General features: G+C 42.1%; 1 protein-coding gene across 1 annotated transcript in view; it reads left to right on the top strand.

Annotated features, from left to right (window-relative positions):
- Positions 1 to 5,729: 5,729 nt before the first annotated feature.
- LOC138114727 (multiple epidermal growth factor-like domains protein 6) overlaps positions 5,730 to 21,699 on the top strand; it is a 190,323-nt gene continuing 174,353 nt past the window's right edge. Inside the window, exons 1-4 of the mRNA XM_069024526.1 lie at positions 5,730 to 5,862; positions 17,957 to 18,091; positions 18,742 to 18,851; positions 20,257 to 20,361. Of these exons, the coding sequence (XP_068880627.1) occupies positions 5,771 to 5,862; positions 17,957 to 18,091; positions 18,742 to 18,851; positions 20,257 to 20,361 (442 nt within the window). The 5' untranslated portion in view covers positions 5,730 to 5,770. The remainder of the gene's footprint in view (positions 5,863 to 17,956; positions 18,092 to 18,741; positions 18,852 to 20,256; positions 20,362 to 21,699) is intronic.

The following is a 21,699-nucleotide window of genomic DNA, read 5'->3' as shown; positions in this document are numbered from 1 at the left end:
CCCTTATTCTTTCCTTTGTGTTGAGGTGAGCCTGGAATAGCTGCATAAAATTTAGAGTCACATCTGGCTCTCACCTGTGTAGGTCAGAGAAGATGTGACTTGCCCCCTAATGTGTGATTTTAATTTGAATGTACACAAGCACACCAGATTAGTCACTCATTGGAGTGTCGTTATCCCAAATCCAGAAATAGATGAAAGTACTCCCAGTTGCTATTGCCTGCCAACAGAAAACTTATTTTAGGATTATATTGTCAAGAGCCTGTTCTTACCAGAGTTTTGGTTAACTAATGCTAAAGAGAAAAGCTCAGGAATGAGATCAGTGGTCTTTATAGAAGTAATTGTGGATGTGGGTAACATTTTATTTTCCCAATCAGATGTAATAGGTCCCTACAGAAATATCCTCCTGACTTGAATATCAATGGGCTTCTACTAATTCTGTCAAAATGAAATACTTTGAGCATTTTTCCTGTTTGGAGAGACTGAGTGGAGTGAGGGGACACCTTATTGCCCTCTAAAACTACCTGAAAGGAGGTTTTAGTGAGGTGGGGGTCAGGTGTGTCCCAGTGACAGGACAAGAGGAAAAGGTCTTAAGTTTTGCCAGGGGAGGTTTAGATTTGATATTAGGGAAAATTTCTTCATGGAAAAGGTTGTAAGCATGGGAACAAAGTTCGCAGGGCAGTGGTGGGGTTATTGTCCCTGGAAGTGTCCAAAAAACATTTGGATGTGGCACTCAAGGACATGGTTTAATGGTCAGTGGGGTGGTGTTTGATGGCTGCACTTGATGATTGTAAAGGTCTTTTCCAACCTTAACAACTCTGTGATTCTATGATTCTACTGCTTTGAAGTCGAATTGTTCAGACCTTTTTTATTTTCCCTCCCTTCCAACCTCTCCTGCCCTCTCCTCTGGAGGAACACCAGACATGAATGAAAACCTAAATTCCTGTTACACCGGTGCCTGTAATTTCTGTAGCTGGTGACTGCTGGATGGGCAGGGTGAAGGTGGCTGGGGAAGGAGTAGGATGCTGCTGGGGAATGCCCACAGAAGGCAAACCTATTGACCAAACATTCCCTGCCTCTCACCATCCCCTGTGGTGGTGCTGCCCAGGCAAGGGCCACGAGCAGTGTCCCAGCCCCCAGTCCCCACCAGTTTGCTCAAACACAGAGAGTTTGTCCTTACTCTTGGTGGCAGTCCGTGGGTAGCTCTGCTGCTCCCAAGTAATGGAAGAGAGGGTCAGAGGGCAGAAATGCTCCGAAAGAAAGAAATGAAGCAGGAATTTCAATTCACAGCTAATGGATGGGCTTCGGAGGCTGCTATTAGCAGAAATTATCACTGTGTTAATGTACTTCAGGCAGCATTTTTTACAGTTGAATATGGTGTTATTTTCCTAGTTATCCATTCCCTGACAAGTGGTTATAATCAAAGCTGTCTGTGAGCACTATTATCAGAAACTTACTATTATGTGCTGGAGGAAAAAATATCACAGGACGCTGCAGTGCCAGAAAACTATTGTAGGTTTTAAAGATCTACTGCAACACCAAGTATTTATTTATGTACTACTTTTACCTCCTGTGGAAGAAAATAATTTTAACTTAATTTTCTTGTCTCCCCCAACTGCTTTAGAAAATGCACCTCCCAAAATAAGTCCATAATTATGATTAACAACCCGGGCTAGATCCTCAGTTGCTGTAAATTAGCATTCCCCCATTCCTTGCAGTGGAGCAAAGCCAATTCCTTGCAACAGAGAAAGTTTCCAGTGCCCTTGGCATGCTGCTTTACATCTTAGAGGGTATTAACAAACCTTCTTTAATGTAGCACTGTACAGAATTTGCTATGGCCAGAACAAACTTAAAAAAAAAAAAAAAAGAATAAATCTGGCATCATGGTCCTGAAAGTCTTTAAAATTATCTCATAAACAAAAGGAATCCTTTCAATATATTCTGTTGATGAATTAAATCAACAACATTGCTATTGCTCTGTCATGTGATCTGGCTTCAGAGAACAACTTTATTTTCTTCTTAATTTTCAGGTTGGCCATATATTTAATAATACTACTGTAATTCTGGCACAGCTCTGTGAAGGAAGGAGCTCCAGTGAGGCAACATAGAAAGGAAGTCATTAACAAAAAACGTTTATATCTATATAGTTGACTACAAAACATGAAGAAAAAAAATCCCCTACCACAGGGATTTTGAGGTTTAAGGATATGAATAGGCAATGAAAAAATCTGCACTTTTCATTTAATAAATCCTCAATAATGATCAGATTAATCTGAGCATCAGAGTAATCATTTCTGAAAACATTCTCTTTTAGGCTGCTTTGTCACACTCTCCATTCAGTTGGTGCTGATGAAAATGATGGTCCAAGGCCAAGACTAGTGAAGAAAAATCCAGAATTCCTGAGGATTCCCTGATAGACACTTTGCATCTGGAACAGGTACTATCCCTGCAACTTCTCAGAACTCCCCTTCTCAGCTTCCCATCTTTTTCATCTTACACCTGGGAATTGAACAAACAGAGTCCAAAAATGGCTTTGGAACAATCCTAAATCAGGGATACTGTGAAGACAAATGGTAAATGTCTGTTACCCCAGCTGCTAAGTTAATTACTGTAATGGGAAACATCTTGACAGAAGCATTGCATATGGTTATTAGCAATTAACCCACCACTCCAAAAATCACAATTCCTGCTAATAACAGAACAGAGCTCAGCCTTCCTAATTACAATCTCTGCACGAAAATTTCTTTATATCAGAAGGGACTGTTAAATGCTGTAACTAGCTACAATTTAAAAAGACTGGCAATGGAGATACTGAGAATTAGACAGAAAAATGAAAATAGAACAGGATGGTGTGACACTGACTCAAAGTTGTGGGCAACACTCACTCATGCTTGGGGATACACAACAACTGCCACAGCCCGTGTGTAGGAAATTATACATCAAAATTAAAATGCTAATGAGGGGGGAAATATGTTTTAAAATGGAAAGGACAGGGTGGAACATTTCGAGAGATACCAAATCTTTTAGAGAATTCCTGATCGGGACAGTGTTGTAAATAATGTGCTGAATTTGGATTGCACTGGAATCTGACAGAACAATTTTCTGATCAACAAGAGAGAACAATAATGTAATTTCCATCCCTTAGAAAAGTCCTTCAGTACTATATGGAGGGCACGAGGTGTTTTATTCTCCCTAACCACTTGCACTCTAGGCAATTGGATCCCATTGTGACTGCACAAAGCCACCGAGGGGAATCAGCACTTTACCTGCTCAGCTCAAAAGCTGGTTTAGCTGAGCAAGATGCAAGTTAATGGACTCCTTTCCCTAGCTGGGAAGGGAACTCTGGTCAACATGTCAACATGGTTTGGTAGTGGCCAGGGTGTTGTTTGTAGGTGCCAAGGTCAAAGATGCACAGCTTACAGCAAATACATTTCAGGAGAGCAGGAACGTGCCTGGTTGGTCATAGAAAGGATGTGGAGTATAAAGAAGTAACTAATGCTATTTCCAGTGCCCTTTTTTCCAGAGCCTAGTGTAAGAACTGCAATAAATGAGTCAGCTTCTACCTCTGTGTCAGGTCTGAAGGTTTAACTGACTTGAGATCCCAGCAGATCAATTATCTCAGGAGGCTCTGAAACTCCTTCCACCAATGCTGCAACTCTACCCATGGGAATTGTCCCAGTAAAGTCAACAGCTCTGCAGGATATTCTCAGTTAAAACACAGCTGAGGAGAAAACATGAGATAATATTTATAAGAAGGGCACATTGCACAGACTGGGTTGGCTTTGGAGTACAGGACAATGTCAGGGTCACAGCCAGGCCTGTAAATCTTCCTACCCGGAAAGCAGGGGATTTTACACAGCTCCAGCTCCAGAATTTGGCTGCAGCTGCATTTTGCTGTGTGGCCCCCAGGCAATGGTCTCATCTATTAAGTGGCCTTCACTCTGCATTTCAGTACCTCCCAATTTGCATGTTGCTGGTCCATTATTCTTAACAACTGGGTACAATAAATGTTGTGTATAATTTGTAATGATCACATACAGCTTTGAATAACAATGTTGAATAGTTTATTTTTAAGTTCCTTAAGATGGAAAAAATTAAAGTGTTTTTTTAAGACTAATTTAGCTCTCCTGGAAAAAAACCTAACAACCAAGGAATGAGATCCTTTGCTATTTTGCCATGATATGATCCTGAAAATAATCCAGGTTGGGATGACATCACAGGACATAATGAACACTCAGCCTTGACATAATGAATGTCTATTATTATATGAAGAAAGATTTTCTAGGGTTTAAGAAATAAAATGATTAGAAAACTATGTGCTCTGCGGGAGGTAATGAGATTAGCTCAATGCAAGGTCCTGTGGAGTTAAAACTACTCCAGACCCAAGAAAGACTCAGCCATTCAGTGGAAGTTTCAGGGTACCATTATTCTGCTCTAAGGCCAGATAAGGGCTGTGTGTTTTCTTCCCCAATAAAAAAGAAATCAGTTGATAAAATCTCAAAGGGATCATGTCCACGCAAGATTCAAAGCAACGAACAATATAAAACCAGTTTTCTTGTTATGAATGCTAAATGTTTACCTACTTTAGCAAAGGCCTTGGAAAATAAAAACCATACAGGAAACCACTTGTAAAGTGTGTGTAAAATGAGAAGTGGGTGTATCGTGTTACAGGGCTGGAAGGGAGATAAATTAATGCTCTGTGAAACAGAGGCTGACTCCTGACTGGTGAGGATGCTGCTGTACCCATCCAGTTGTGTCTGTCACAAATCTGTGCAGGAGCTTCTGTAGAGGAAAGGGACCAAGCCCATGCCATTGGAGTGGAAAGAAATCACAGTTTTTAGCACTGGTTGGCTCAGGGCCCATCTGCTCGTTCACAGCCCAGTGCCTGGTTAGTCACAGCTCTCTGGAGAGAGGAAAACCGTGGTGTAATACACCCGGAGACCTACATTAGATCATCAAATGCTCAAGGTGTGTTTTTCTCATTTTTTACTTGCTACTATGCACAGTTCCCTTTCCAAGCCAGTTGATCTCCCTTCTCTCACCAGCAAAGGGGAAGGAGTTGTGTTTTGACAGCAGTAAAGGTCTGGAGAGATCATAAAGATGAGAGGATGGATGGTCTAGAGGACGGCAGGCAGCTCTGGGATTTAAAAACCACTCTTCAGTTCCCCGTTTTATGTTCTTGCTGTCACTAACTCTGACCAGTAGCGGTGTTATCCCTCCCTCAAGATGTTAAATGTGTTTATTTTCACGGTTACCTCTTGGAAGCGCTCAGATATGATTGCAGCGGGCATGCCGTACAGAACAAAGAAGGACCAGAGGAAATAAAGAGAAGCCAAGATACGCGTCTGTCAGCGCAGCAGAACGCGCTTAGCATCCCAGCGCCGAAGGGAGAGCAGAGGCTGGCGGCTGGGGCCGGCGATTGCACATCCCTGCGTACGTGCATGGAAATCAACCCCCTGCTTACCTCCGCCTGCGCGCTGCACCCAGCGGGGACAGCGGAGCAGGGGAAGCCGCCTTTGCAGGCGGGAGTGCGGCGGCACGGCCCGGCGGAGCTCCCGGGACACGGGCGCAGCCCGCTCCCCTCACGCCGGCGCTGCGGGCGGGGCGGGCCCGGCGCTGCCCGGCGGGGCGGGGATGGGGGCGGGCCGGGGCCGCCCCGCCCGCGGCGCGGCTGTGCCGCCGCTTTAAATGATTTGGGGTCCGGGGCTGGGGGTGCTGCTGCTGCTGCGGGTGTTGCTGGTGCTTCAGCCGCCGCTCCCATCCCGGCTGCGCCATGGGAGCCGGGCCGGTGCTGCTGTCCGTGTTGCTGGGCTGCGCTCTGGCCGCCCGCAGCGCGGTGGCGGAGCCGCGGCTGCAGCGGGGCATGTGAGTGTGCGGGGCTCGGGGGGGACGGCACGGCCGGGACACGCCGCCTTTGGCCCTGCGCGGAGGGCCCTGCGCCCCTCGGGTCCCTGGCCCGGCAGGGAAAGTTTGGGTGGGTGCGCTGGAACTCCGGGAGTCCCCCCCCCCGGCGCAGGTCCCCGACCCGCGGAGTTGTGTTGGATGGGGCTCGCGAGGCTCCCAGGGAGGAGGGAGGGCTTGGCTTTGCCGCGGGAGGTGAAGGCAGCTCCTGGGAGCGCATCGGCAGCCCCGGGGCCGCTCCTACCTCCGCGTTCAGCCGGCGGAGCCTGGGGAACTGAGCCCGACCCGGGGAGAGCAGCAGGACAAAGATGGGGTTCACAGCGGGAAGGGCAGGGAGCGGCAGAGGTGAGAGCGGGGAGCGTCCACCCGCGGCCGGGAGCGCGCACAAAGAACTCGCGGCCGCACGTGTGCGGCGGGGGCCGGGGAAGTTTCTCTGAGGGGCTCTGCACGGCACGAGCAACGAGTGCCTTTTGTTGTAAATGCAGCGGAACGCTTGTGTGTTTGTGTCCAGAGACAGTTCTCTGCTCAGATGCTAAAGGAGAGTAGCTGGCCCCGCGCGCACGAAATCTGTGGTTAAAGTTTTTGTGTGTTGAAATTGAATGTTTCTGGAACCGGTTTCCTGCCTCCTGTACCTTTCTCGTCTTGTGTTTTTAAGGAATGTTGTGTCCCCCTGCTCTCTCGCTCAAAACAACCTGACAACAGCCTTTTCAGATGTCCGTGTATGCCCTAATTTCCAACCCCTCCTATCTTCCTGGGTTTTATCTTCATCAACTTCATCCCATTCTTTCATAATTAATGTCTTGTATTTGCTTTCAGTTTAGTTATTTATTCTGTCTGAAAATTGAGATTTCCAAGCCTACTGCACACGGGCTTTCTATGCAATACATATTTACACGGTATTTACCAGAAGTGCTTTTAAGGTGGTTTCTATTACTCCATTTTGCTGAAGCATGAAGTATCCATCACAGTGCTTAGAGAAGTTAAGCTCATTCTGTGGTAAAACATTTTCCTTTGTTAAAAGTGCTCTGTGTTTCTTTCAGGCATGCTTTGTGCTCTCTTTCTGAGCAATTACTCTATCAGGTGGAGGAATAGCGCTGGCCTACATTAATGTGTTTGCATTTGACATCAGTAATAACTATGATTCTGCACTTCTGAAGCTGGAGGTGCTGTTAACTGTGAATTGCCTCTGAACAATTTTTGTTTGCTTGTACCCTTTCAAAGATCGCGTCACTGAAAGAATAGAAGAAACATTCCCTTCTGGAAATGATGCTGTGTGAGGATGTTGCTGTTGGGCTGGAGTCACTGGGAGCAGCAGTGCACTGGCAGCCAGCAGCAGTCGGGAACACCCACCCAAACCCCCAGACCTGTGGAAGAGCCTTGAGTGCTTTTCCCAAGAGTCATATTCCTGAAATTACTGCCATTCTTACTGCTTTTCCTGAGCTGGGACAAGTATAAGTATTCCTCCAAACTTTCTTGCTCTTTAGGGACCTTACCTTTGGTGTAAATAAAAATGCAAGATGTCACTACTCTTTAGGTGTGAGTCTGCTGGCTTTCACCAAGAAACAGTGAAATATCCTGGACGGTTCTTTTCATGAATCACCTTTTTCTAATAATTCTGGTTTGTTCTTTTGACGTTGGTCATCTGCAGTCAATGAAATCAGAACAGTGAATGTATCCCTTGGAACATACCATGCTGAGTGTGTTCTTTGCTGTTGTTTTGATTGAGATCTTATGTGGCTGAGGCTATACAGGATATTCTTCATAATTGTTTTCGTTCTGTTGCTAACTTGAGCGTTTGCTCCTAGCTAGAAATGCGAGGGATCTGTGTGGATGTTGGTGTTCTGTTTCCAAGCCCCCTGAGGAGATTTAATGTAGAACAGATTACAGGGTGCTGAGATATTTCTGTGAACTGCTTTTCCATACAATTAGCCCTTGATGATCCTCTAATAGAATTTCAGACAACTCTAGAATGGCCAGAGAACAGACATGCCATTTTCACTGTAGAGCATATTTGGGCCTTTAAGTGAGGAATTAACCATCTCTCATGATAAAAAGCACATTTTTAACACTGTAGTGAGCTCTCTAGTCCAGAACTGGGGTGTGTAAGCCAATGTAAGTGTGATGTTATCTAACGCTGGGTTCACATTCAGCATTGGCCTTCACAGAAATTGGGGGCAGTCGTGGGACAGGGCAGAAATAGGAACTAAGAGAAGAGAACTTGTGTTGCTGTCAGAAGTGGTAAATCCTCTCCTAGAGAAACATTCCCTTGGGAGTTTGAGCAGTGCAGATGATGTAGGACAGAGCAGGAGGCAGGGGTGGTTATGAGGTATGTGCTGGGAACCCCTTTTGTGCAATAAATATCACCTTTCAGAGTTAGGACTGGGACAGGGCTCAAGAAGGGATTCTTCTGTTCCCGGGTGAGGCAAGTGAGGACTTCTCTGAGAAAGTCAGGAGATAAGTTTTACTCCTGTCAGCATTAAGCCCCTTGAGTCACTGTGGTTTTGCAGGTCCGGGATGACATCTAAACGGGCTGGTTTGCTTTTAGAGGATCCAGTCTCAATCTTGCAATAAAACTGTTTTGCTTAGGGCTTTTTGTTTTTTTTACTGTTCACATGTTGTATCTGCATATTTTCACTTTATCCATAAGCAATCTGGTCGCATTCCAAGGAACACCTGGATGTAGAGCTGGATTCCTGGCTGAGTAACTGCTTTCCAGCTTCTTCAATTCTATGGGGCACCATTGGCTTTCCTGTGCTCCTACAGATAAATCATGTTCCCAAAAGCAAAATCTAGCATCCACATGTCATCTGCATTTGCAGCCCTCAAGTAAACTTGGCCCTTCAGCTGTACCAGCTGTTGGGTGCAATGACACAGGACTGCTTTTGCACCACTGCAAACAGATGTGGCTGTGGGCATTATTTTCAAGAGACATAAATAACAATTTCTTTTAAGGTATGATTAAAAAAGGTAAAGTCCACTTTTTTTTTTTTTTGGATGGAACACATTTCAAGAATTAACTGCTGTTGTGCAGAGCATTTCCATATGAGGAGATGCCTCTGAGTTGTGATTGTTACAGCGGAACAAATCTCATGTCAATTTGAATATGTTGGAAGGAAATGCAGAAAACAAAGTAACATGAGAAATGCCTCTATAAAGTATATGGAGATACAGCTTAAACTTGGAGCCTGGGATTTTGTCATAATGCTGTCCAAATGATGTGAAAAGTAGGCTGTGTAATCATTTCTTGGTGACAAATTATCTCAATGTATTGGCTGTTTAGCCAATATACTTTATTTTCACCTCCAATGATGTCAATTTGCAGGTGTGAGGAAAGCTTGTATTCCTTGCATTAAATAAGGGCTTAAAGTATGTTTACTTTTTTGAGCTGAACTGAGTGATGTAGTGGAATCTCCTTCATTTCTTTGAATTTCTTACACTTGGAGGCTTTGTAATTAAAAAAATTTACAGGTTTTTCCGGTGAAAATAAAGACCGAGTTTGCCATTGGTGTATTTAAATTTGTACCTTAATTTAATACATTTTTGTAGTAAATTTGTACATTGAATGGTATTAAGTCTTTCTCTTTAAACCTTAAAGTGATGCTGGCAACTGAGACTCATTGCCAAATTTTGATTTAGGCTACTGAATTTTACCTAACAAGTTGTTTTCAGTTGAAACCTCAAGCCTTTCTTCCCATTCCTGTCTTCTCAGAATCTGTAGGGTTGCAGTAAACCCTCACTGCTCCTGAACAGCAGCTACTCCAGCCTTTGAGGCTTGGATAATGGGGTTGTAGTAAGCATGGCTTAAATGCTTTGGCATAAAAGTTTATGGTGGTTTCATCCCCTCATTTCCCCATCCCTGCCCCCCAGTCCTTTAATGTGCAGTTGAAGACTGAGATGTTTCTCATCTTTGTGAATGTGAACATCACACTGAAGAAAAATAGTCTTTTTAGCCTCTGCACTACAGGATGTTGCCACCAGATAGAGCTCATGCTGGTCAGCACTACAGCACAGAATCCCATTTCTCAAGACTTTGCACTTAAAGCTTCTGTTTCACAGCTCCTGGAGGAATATTAATTTTGAATTTAGGCTTTTAACAGATGGCAAAGCGCTCTTTTTCTCTTTTTCTCCCCCAGTGTATTCACTGTCAGGAGACTTAAAGATAACGAATGAGTGTCATGGTGGTACTGTACTTTTCCTGATTTATGATGTTTTCCTGCTCTTCAGGAGAAAAATGAGATCAAGACTTTCTCCTAAACTCTGAAATAGCTGTAAGACAGGATCATAAAGTGTGATAGCCTGAAGTTCTTGTATTTATCAAAGATGAACTTAAACTGTAAATATTTTTCAGTTTTAGAAATTCCTGGACTTGTATCAGAGATGTCATAAAAGTGGTTCTAAATCTCAGAAGATGTTTAGAAATTTGTTGCTCATAATCACAGTAGCTTATATGTATGGTATGATCCTTAAATATGCACATTTCAGGTAAGAAAGATCCTCCTTCACTTTTAATGGAATTTGACTTCTGTCATTACTCTCCATAAATACACTCCAAGAGGGAAAAACTTGTCAGGTTTCTTTAGGTATAATTGTGCTGTTGTGGAATGTTGCTATAGTTTAGTTATTGATGCAATAGTTTAATGTGCTTGAAATGGGTGTTTGCAGTATTTCTTGGGAAAATTGCCTGGTTTTTGCTTCAGCTTGTCTTCTGCATTGTTTATATCCAGCACTGCCTGTTCTTTCTAGTTCTAGGCATGCCATGATCTAGGTATGACTGACTGTGGAGTATTTTTAATAAATTTGGTGAGGAGGGATGAGATTCTGTGGTGGCAGACCTGGTCTCAAGGTGACTTTTTAGCAGAAGTTTGATGGAAGCGATGCTTTGGCTCCCAGAGGGTTAACAGCCCATATTGCAGACTTGTGTTATTCACCAGTTAAATACCTTCTCTCTTTGAACACAGTTAATAGATTTCCTTCCTCTGAAATTCAAGCCTGTTATTGCTTACATTCCCTCTCAAATCTATTGCTTTTAATTTATTTCTGAGGAGGAAGAAATTTCCTTTCATTACTGTGAAATCAAAGCATTTTAAAATTATGTTCTGAACGTACGTAGTCCTGGTTTGTGCTTTGGATTCCAGGCTAGTCTTGGCTTAAAACTAATCATTAATTGTTCCAGAGGGGAACTTGATATTTCTGCCATTGGTGTGAGATGTGTGCTTTCATGTGTACACTGAGCTCCATTTCAGTGCCTTTGACCTGTGGGTGAATATTTGTGTGTGGAAAGGGGAGTGTTATTTAAGTGAGAGTGCTGACACTTGCTTTTGTGTTTTTTTGGTAGAAACTTCTTCCTGTCTTCCCTCTGTAAGTCAGAGCAGAACTTGGCACAAAATCTTGATTAGAGGATAATGCCATGCTCAAATTATGTTGTTATGTATACAGGCTAATTCAATTTGGAAAATATATCCTAATATCTCAGGATGTGCCTGAGAAGTGGCTTTATAAGGTACTTTGTACTGTTTTTCAACAAAGAAATCTCCTCAAATTACAAAACACTTGGGTATTTTGGGCCTGGTCTTTTCAGGTTGGAATATCCCTGTTATAGGAAATGAGTTTTTAGACACCTTACCCCCAGGAGACTCTGCAGTGGTTGCCCTTCTGTTTGTAATTGCTGGTGCTCTCCCTGCCTCACCAGTGAACTATCAATGATGAAAAATGCAGTTGCATAAACTTCTCTCATCATTATATTGCTTATATCTTAGAATTGTGAGTCAAGCCTGTCGATCTCTCTCTGTAGAGTAACAGATAATAATCCACAGTAATCTGTGGATTATTTAGTACCTCAATATAAGTTTCTAATCAAAAAGATAATAAATTGAGATATTTTTTCCCCCTTCTAGTTTGCCACCGCTGAACACTAATCCACTAATGCATAAATGTTAGTTTTTCTGTGGCTAAAATTCATAAAATATTGACCTTAACCAAGTTTTCTTAATGTTAAAGCAAACAAACAAAAACCCCAAACCAAACAAAACCCCTCCAAAAATGGACATTGGTATCAGTGGTATCAAGCTAATGATTTTTATAGGGGAGTAAAACTCTTGGAATATTTTAAGATGTAAAACATTGGCATGTAGGGATTTTTCTGACATATATTGCATACATTAGATGCAATCATATTTGTTTCAGTTTGACTGGAAGTTTCAGATTACATGTTATTTTAAAAGTGAGCTTTCAAAGAAAGTTTTGCTTTGAAACTGTTAAAATCTGGCAACCACCAAAAAAGCAGTGAGCAATTCCTAGATACTGGTTGCTGAAATAGAACTGAGGATTTCACTACCTTCTAACTCATTTGATTGTCAAACAGTGTGGCACTTGCTGTAAACCAGAGTGAGCTTTCTCTCCTTATGACAAAGTGGTGTGACACTTTGAATGATCTTTATGTTAATATTTGAACATCAGGTCCCTCTGTGCCTTCCTGCCAAAAGCAGCTCAGGTGTGTGCACCTGGCAGATTTGCTGGGGTGACCTGTGTCACACACCCCTCTGCAGGGGAGTGGGAATGGCAATGGGTGTAGTTAATGTGAAATTACACCTAGAGGTGACTGCTGCTACTCAGGGCTTTCCTCTCTAATTTCACACTTTTACATCCCCAGTTTAGTCTGGATTTTGGACCCTTACCTGCTTTTTCTTACCGATGAGTGCATGCCTATTGTTTCTTAGCCTGCTTTATGTGATATCCCATATGGTTTTCTAATTATGTTCAGGGAGAGAGTCTTGGGACACAAGTCCTTAAGTTTGTAAAGCTGTTTGTTTGTGCTGCTAGGGCCTTGCAGGCCAGGTCACTGGCAGTGGTGCTGGTACCCTCCTGGATGTAGTAGACAAAACTATAAAGCTGGGGGTTTCTGGGGACTGAGGTTACGTGGCACTAAAAGGAGAAAAAAAAAAATCACTTGCTGGTTTTAAAATGCAAAAAAAGGTGGCTTGGCCAATCACGGTTAAATGATCTGGATGTGCATGTTTCTTCTGCTTTTCTTGCCAACCAAAATAGATTATTCTGTCCTGGGGGAGGGAGGAGGATGGTTAAGTAGAAGGTAAACGACGGGCGCCGCACTTTGATAGCGACACGAAGTAAAAATCTTATTGTTGTTATAATAGCTGAGTGTGTAATTAATCATCTCCTATTGATTTGCTCTTCATCTAGATGCAGGGCACAAAGGCTGAAGGAACTCTCATGTTATTTAGCTGCTCCATCTAATCAAAGAGGGGATGTGAGTAAGACACAGTAGTGCATTAGTAACCTGTGGGATGAGGGGAGTCTTGTGTGGTGGACCTTCATCCACAGAGCCTGAGAACAGCAGTGATAATGAGACTTAATCTAAATGAGCTTGGTGCTTACAATCCATGCCCCAGAGGGGCTATGAACATCACAAATATTGATACAGGATCAGGAGAGAGCAGGGATTGATTAGTGGTCAAGGGAGCAGGATGTCCTAATTGTCTCTGGTAGTGCTGATTAATTTTATCAGGGAAATGAGCCTTAAAATAGATTAAGGATAGAAAGGGGAGCATGGCAGTTTAAAAAATAAAAGCCTTTTCTGTTATCCTAGCCTTTGTGAATTATTAAGCAATATGTATCTAGAGACAAAATTTATGTATATAAGTAAATATGTGTAACTTGTTCTTTGGACCTTTTGTTTCTGTGGCCTGTTTCCTGATTTGACTTTTCTTTTTCTCTGTTCAAATAAAAATTGCCTTTTTCTCCCTTCCAATGGAGATTATATAGATTAAAAACTTTTAATCAACATCTCCTTTGCATACAACATCATGCTGCTGGCTGTTTCTCCTCTACAGTGCCACATGTTTCTGCAGGGTGCCACCTTGCCTTTCTAGAGGTCTTTTTTATAAGACAATGGGGATATTTTGCTGGGATGTTGGAGGTGTGAGGGGGTTGAGACAGTTAACCTGAAAAGTTTCTAACCAAATCCATTGTAGCAGTGTGCAACTATTTTCAGATCAACATCAGTGTATCTCTAGTGCAAAAACATTTATCATCACAGCAGTGGAGAATTCAGCCCTGACTGTAATCTTGGTTGCCTTAAGGAAAATTCTTATTTGATGTTTTCAAACTAAAACTGAATAAGCAGACTCTGGTTTTCTAAACTTTTAATAACAGCATAAGGGGAAGGAGCACCAACCAATTAGTGCTTTGAAAATACAGAATTCTGGCAAGTTGTTTCTTATGACAGGTTTCATCTATTGACTGTTTTATGGGAAGATCAATAGTGTTCAGGCTGCAGATTCATCAGCTGAGGCAATGCAGGCTGCAACATCTCATTTTTAGGGGGATGTTAACAGCTGTCTGACTTAGTGTAGAAGGTGGTGTCATTCACAGAGTCTCTGTGGAAAGACCTAAAATCAGACAGCCAAATTTGTATTCTTTAATGTTTTGATTTAAAGTTTGTGAAAGAAATCTTTAGGGATATCTTGATGTGTGTTTGCTCTCTCGCTGCTGTTAAATTTACCTACCTTTAGCTTCTTGTACTGAGCTGGGAGAAGGTCGATGGGTAGAATGAGAGATTTGCTTTGGCATTCCAAAGGCAGAAAAAGAAAATATCCCTGTCAGAGATATGATGGACCTTTACAAATGGAAGTGTCCAAGGCCAGGTTGGACGGGGCTTGGAGCAACCTGGGATAGTGGAATGTGTCCCTGCCCATGGCAGGGGGTTGGAGCTAGGTGATATTTAAGGTCCTTTCCAACTCAAACCATTCTGTGATTTTGTGGTAGATGTATTCCCTTTCTTTTTAAAATTCCAAACACAGGAATGCATTACATCCCTCCTGGACATGCTTTTAATTTTCTCTGAACTTTTCCTGTTGTGCAGTGGTTCACGGGCACCACAGCCATATGATTAGCCCAGGCTGCTCTTGCTCTGTGTTGGTCTAATTATCTGTTCATTAGAATCTCAAGTCTTGAGCTGGAAGTGTGTAGGGTGTCTTTGTTTAAAGGGCAGTCCCCTAATGCAAATATTAAGAGAGCTTTCTGCCTTGCCTGAGTCAGACTGACTAGCTAATAATAGCCTTGGTGTTAGCCTTGGCTAGCACAGAGCACCAGTGCAAAAAGGTTTTAGGGACTTGTCTGTCAATCAAATCATGGGCCATAATATGCATTTTAGTGTTTTGCTTGTTTTAACACTTAAGTTCCCATTAAGAAATATCTTCTGAATGCAAAGGGCACGGCAGTAGAATAGGAGCTGTTCTATGACACACCATTAAATCCACTTGAGGCTTCAGCTTACTCCTGGATGGCCTCTAATTAACCGAGTCTCACAGTGCTAAACTGTACCTTCAATAGCTGTAGCCTTGTTCCAGAAGTTGTTCTGAAGTTTATAGGTAAGGTATCAAATGAGTCAGATGGCTTAAAAATTGGCTTGTTGACTGTATGTGGGGAGCTGTGAAGATGCTGAATTGTTGGAGAGGGCATGTTTGATTCCCAGCTTTGCCAGCACAGGGATTACATGTTATGCAATTGCTGCAATTTAATTATAGTGTTCCAGCAGTTTTGATATCTGCCTTTAAATTATCCCAAGGGCATCAAGGAGGAATGGCTTACTTTGAATAAATCTTCATAATCACATGACTCTGCCGCTGCCTTGTTTTGTTCCGTGAGCGCCATTTGTTCCCATTAACTATATCCTAGAAGTCAATACTGCTATTCCTGGAAACATGGCAGTGTCACATGAGGAGGAACTTGTGGGATGGGCTCAATGTGTCATTACAACAATTGTCAGCTCCTCTCTTTTATTTATGGAAGAGCCATGCATATGAATGTACCTTTATCTGCAAAGTTTTAGGCAATTCTAATAAAAGGAGATATGCATGAATTATCAGAACACGATGTTCTATTCACTGGAGGGAGAGTCATTTTAAAAAGCTTGCTAAGTGAGGCATGGTTGCTAAGTAAGGCAAGGGTTTTATTAGACCAACTGACGTAATGGAAAAAAAAAAAACAGGCAAGATTTTGGGTACACAAAGATCTTCTTTGGATGGGAAACAAATGGCAGACTTTGTGCTAAGAATGGCTTGGGAACAATGGCTCTGAACTCCAGCTAAATGTGTAAAATGGGGAGGTAATTCTGGAGGGAAGGGGTAGCTGGGACACATGGGAAGGATTGCTAAGTAATGGAGATGACATGGAAATGTGGAGGAAGGCTGGTTTTTTGAGGAACTGAAGGCAGTCTGAAATGGGCTGTGACCATCTCCTGTCCTGCTTTGAGGTGTTGGCATCCAGGGCAGACTCGAGGAATGGGAAATATGGAGCAATATTGAGTATGGACTGCATTGGAGGCGGAAGAACATGGAGGGGTGTCCACTGGCAGTGTGCTTTAGGATGGTAGAGATGAGCAGTTACTCTACAGGCTGGGAGAAACAAATATTCTTGTTCAGGGAAGTAACTTCTGTCAAGGTCAGATGTTCCAGTACAAATGGATTCTATACTTTTTTTTTCCCATATGGTGAGATAGGACAATCAGAGCTTACAGTTGTGGGTTTTCCTCTCCGAGCTTCCCTTACATGGGCTACGTGAATTCCTGAAGGGGCGGTTGGTTTGTTTCTAAATCTGTTCTTTTGTTCTGAAGTGTCCTTGTTGGGCAAAGGTCCTCTTTACCCTGAGGTGATGTCCTAGGTATTCCCCTGGGAGCTGTGGTACTTTTGGGAGACCTGGCTGGATTTTCTGTTCTCCATGGAGTAATGACAGTGTTCTGCTCAGCACTGGGAGTATTGTGGAGTGGATTTGATCCAGGCAGGGCTTCTTCCAAGTATTCAGCTCAGCAGTAAAACTGATTATGCTTATAGTACTTTCCTGTTCTGCACAGGCTTAATTTAATGGTATTTGTAAACTACTTGGAAGACCTGTGGATGAAAGATGTTCTGTTATTAGCAAGGCTACCTTGTGTGGTGTTCAGGCATAATAGGGAGCCTCTGAGATAAAAAGCACCATAAATCTTGACTGAGATACTAACAATATCCAGTGTAAGTGATCATGACCAACTGCCAGGCAGCTCTTGGGCTAGAACTGCTCTCTTATTAGTGCTACCCTCAGGTTTTCTAGCACAGGGTCATGTTCTTACCTGTGATGAGTGACAGAGAAAACAAGTGTGACAGTGTGTTACCCTCTAGCTTGGAGAGGGCTCAGACTGAAGTTTGGGGAAGGGCTTGTCTGCTGAATGTTTTTGTTGCCAGGGTGGGTATATGTCTCAAACCAGAGCAGTATGGAAGCTCCCTGTTCCCCCCTGTGTTTTGCTTATTGAGGCTTATGCTTGCAAAGCCTCACCAGACTGTCTTGGGGAATTGGTGATTAAATTATTGCACTAATGATCTATAAATGACTCAAAAAAGAATCAGTAAATTAATTTCATTTTTGTTACAGGAAGTTCTTTCCTTAAAGATGACAAAACCCCTCATGTTCTGTGGTTTTAGTTAGACCCTTCATGTTTGATGCTGTTCTTTTCTATCATGTAGAATTTCCTAATTTATACCAGGGCAAAGAAATCGGGATAAGGCAGACAAAATCTCTGCAGAACCATCAGCATGTAACTTTTTTTTGACCCTGCATACCTTCTGCAATCTGGCTATTTCTGTAACTCTGGCTAGGTAGCAGGATGAAGATTACATATCATCCTCCAAAGCAGTGCTTTTATTTTGGCCTTGTTATTTTAGGAATAATCAGCAGAGAACAAGGATACTTCCTCTTACGAATTTCGTGTGTTTCCCTGAGGGGACTGATAGTGAGGGTGGCTCTTACAGAATATACAATTCCCCCAGCAATAGCTTAGATAAATCTTATCTGCCCTTGAATCTGTGATAAATTTTTCACTGACTTGTGTGGAGCCCAAATTTCAGCTCATTGTTTACGTGCTGCCTTCTAAGGCTTGGAGCTGCAGTGTGCTCAAACACCAGTAAAAATTCTGTTTCAAACTGTTGCACACAGCGCAGTTTTATGTATATTTCTCTAGATGTCTAAAATTTGTGTTAGAAATAAAAATTATCTTTTTCTTTCCCTCCAGGCCGAATGTGTGCCCAGTGTTTGAGCTGGCACTGGTGGGACGCCAGGAGCCGTGTATTCAGTCCTTCAGTCGGATGGTCAAGATGTGGAAACAAGGCTGCACAAAGAGGAGGTGGTGTGTGAGCTATGAGAGAAGGTAATATATTATCTATTGTTAGAAATGGATTTTGTTGCTAATGTTTGTGCAAGTTCTTTAACTTCTTTGTGAGAGAAGTTGTAAACTGTTTCATCTGAAATGAGTGGTTATGGACATAGTGTCCTCCTGGGACTTGACTTGAAATCTGTTATTACTGAGTAGAAAATGTGACTTTTTTGTGTTTTGGGTTGCTCATGAGCTTCATGGCTGGCTTTAGAGTCAGAATTTTACATTATCAGAAAATGTTCCCGTCTTGTTCTTGTTCAGGTGAAGCCCAGCTGTCAAGTCATTGACTTTGAAAAATTGAACTCCTTCCTATTTCTGTCACATGCTTAGAATTGATGGGAGATCCGACTCCCCCAACAGCTAAACCCAAAATTGACTGCAAAAAAAAAAAAAAAAAAAATTACTCACCTTTGACTAGCTTCAATAAAAATTCTTCAAAATAATATGTGCACCCAGCATATAAGGGCTGTTGGATGTTATCAGGATGCAGTTTGCTATATTTGCTTCGTTTTTAACGAGAACTTGTGACAGAGGCTGAAGAAACCTCTCATAAAGATGACATATGAGTACAGTGTGCTACTGATGAGATGGGAGTAAGTGGAGTAGGAGTTGTGATTGCTCTCTTAAACTTCCTTTCCCCAAAGGTCTGGGTACTACACGGTTTACAAGCAGGTGTACAGGATGGAGCACCAGACTGTCTATAAGTGCTGCCCTGGCTGGGCCCAGCGTGACAAGGAACCCGGCTGTCTGCACTGTGAGTTGGGGGCAAAGCTGGCACAAACCAAGGGCTGACATCCTCAGGCCTTGCCTTCCTACTGATGCCTACTTTCAGATACAAGGGTTTTGTTTCTTGTCATTTATAATTGGGATTTCGGCAGCGATGGGGAAAGAAATGTCCTTCAAAAATGTAAAAGTACAAAATCGCTCTAATTTTAAACCAAACAGTGAAACAGTTTAGATTAACAGTCTAAACTCTAATTGGAGTTGTTGCAGCATTTTTGTGCCAGCCTGGCTTTGACAGACCAACCAAATTTATTGCTGGTACCCAAATTATGCAGAGAAATTGCTGTGAGGCACTTGCTTGTAGCATTCACTGTGGAGCCTGACTGGTTTGGTGTTTCTGCTTCTGCTGTTGCTGTTGAAGCAGTTGTGTTTCTACCCCATGGTTCTCCATCTGATGAGAACCCATTTCTGTCACTAATTTCTGATCACGAGTGGATGTTTTCCTAAAAGATGGAATTTAATTTAAATGATAAGGCAGCATTTCAGCCACTGTTAAGAAGACATCAGTAGAAGATGGCAACCTACTCAGTTAGTTTTGTTACTGTTTTGTCAGTAATTGTGTTTTCTGTATGAAAGCTAGCATCTGTTCTTATTTGTTTTTTAACCTTCATACCAACTTCAGGGCTGCATCCAGAGAGCTTGCTTTTATGATTGTCTCTTTGTAATTAAAAACAAAAACAAGGTATGAGAGGTATTGCTGTTAGTTTCAGCCTGAATCTACATATTTAGTGTGCACCTGTTTAGTTGTAAGAAGTCAAAAATATGTTTACAATATGTGTTTTAATCTCCAGTCTAAAGGAATTTACCATATGTGAGCATCAGTGGCAGTAGGAAATTTTCTTCCTGAAAGAGCAGTGCAGACTTGCTTTGGATTTTTTAAGGCACCAAAGTGGTTGAATTAATCTTTTCTATTTGATACTCTTTGCAAGTTTGGCTCGACTATGTGGAATTTAAGTTACTGTAAATAAAACTGTTCTGTGTTAGAGGAAGGGAAGAATTGTAATTCCCTTCCACATGTATAATATCTCCCAGTGCATCAGTGGTTCTTATCCTTTGCTGCATTATTGTCTGGCAGTTTTTCTTGTTTTATTTTGGATTCAGGCAGTGCTTTGAGTCCTGTCTTCTGCCTCTGAAGCACCTTCAAGTTAAACTGCAGTGTCCAAGTCTTATTTTTATTAAACTTCTTCATATCAAAATGGTAGTTCCACCTATGATACCAAGTCCTACTGCAGTCTAACCCTTCCACTTAAAAATTTGGGTTTCGTCTTATTTGGAAGGTCATGTTACAACAGGACTGTAACAGAAAGGCAGTTCTGGAGGATCCTTGGCACAAAATCAGCTAAAAAACCCTGACCCATTCTGTTTGTGTGCTCTAGTGCTCTGCACTGCTGGCACTTGCTTCAATGGAGGGAAATGCTCTGAAGAAGGATCCCAGATGTGCCAGTGTCCTGCAGGATTCCAGGGCCCTCGCTGCCAGTATGGTGAGTCCAGTGGAAATTGTCTCAAGTGCATCTGGTGTCTGGATAAAATGCATGTTCAACAATAATTGTTAAAGCAAGAATATTTTATTAATGTTGACTTGAAATTAAAGATGCCTCTGTTGCACTTTTGAGTGTTTATTTGGTTGTGCTCTGATTTTCGAGAATTTTAGCATTTTTTTTTTACTATTCAATTTTAACAAAGCAAGATGAAAATCTACTTTGATTGATATCAGATGAGTAAATACCTGTATTGGATAATACCACTGAATATCAGCAGTGGTGTCCTGTGGAGTATCTGTCTACTGCTTCTCAATTTGAATGTTCTTCTGGTGCTCTTACCAATTTCTCAGCATTGCTTTTACTTTTGTGAGAGTAAATTCCAAGTCAAAGCAGGTGGGCAGCAGGTAAAGAACGCAGCGAATGAACCACTGCATTTGTTCATGGGATTTTTCTTTTCAAAGTAGGAAGGTTTTATAGCTCACAACCAAATATTTCATAGTATTTTTGGAATAATATATGCACCAATCTTTCATTTCACTGTGTTCTAGCATACCATAGACTGAATTCTGTGTGACTTAGACTATCACCCACTCTCAATGAGAATCCTTTTTGTCTCACACACTGGCTCACAATTTGATAAACCCACAATGGGTTCTCTTGTAATTTAACACACTGTGTAAAGCTCTCCAAAATTACAGAACTGCATCCATTTGGCTTCTTAAGGGAGGGAAGAAAGTAATTCCTTCAGAGTAGGCTGTGATTGGGACAAAGGATTTCTTTTGTATTAGGCAAATGATAATTTCCTTTTCAACTGAAGCATATTGTGTTTTGTTCAAAGGAAGGCAGATTTTGAAGTATTTCGTTTTTCCCCTTTTAAATTCTAATATGTTCGTGTCCTCACCTGGCTTGTCTGTCATGCAGTATGAGTGAGAAGGAATATAACAATAAATAAAATGCAGAGCTGTTTACAATGGAACTGGTGCTGCCTGCAGACAATATTAGCTCAGTTTAGCTGTGATTGGGTATTTCTTTACTGCCCATAGAAACAAGTTTATGTGGGTGAGTTGAGATGAGCCAGAGTGACACCAAGGCAGGTTGTTTGTTACTGACTTACAGAAGAGCTGCTGGTTCAAGGTAAGCAGGATCAGAATCTCCAAGAAGCCCATGTAATAAGCTTTTACAAAATGGAATCTATCTCAGCAAATTATAAGTTGTCCTTGCCATTATGAATTGTCTTTTGACTCTCCTTTTGCTTGGAAATACCTATGGAACTGAGGCATTCCCAACAGGCAGATTGTGTGGGTGCAGCGTGTGGATAGCACAGGTCAGATTTTTGAG

Source organism: Aphelocoma coerulescens, chromosome 9 (assembly GCF_041296385.1).
Source record: "Aphelocoma coerulescens isolate FSJ_1873_10779 chromosome 9, UR_Acoe_1.0, whole genome shotgun sequence".
Taxonomy (NCBI): domain Eukaryota; kingdom Metazoa; phylum Chordata; class Aves; order Passeriformes; family Corvidae; genus Aphelocoma; species Aphelocoma coerulescens.
The sequence above is the reverse complement of the archived record's forward strand: the minus strand, read 5'-3'. Positions and strand labels throughout refer to the sequence as shown.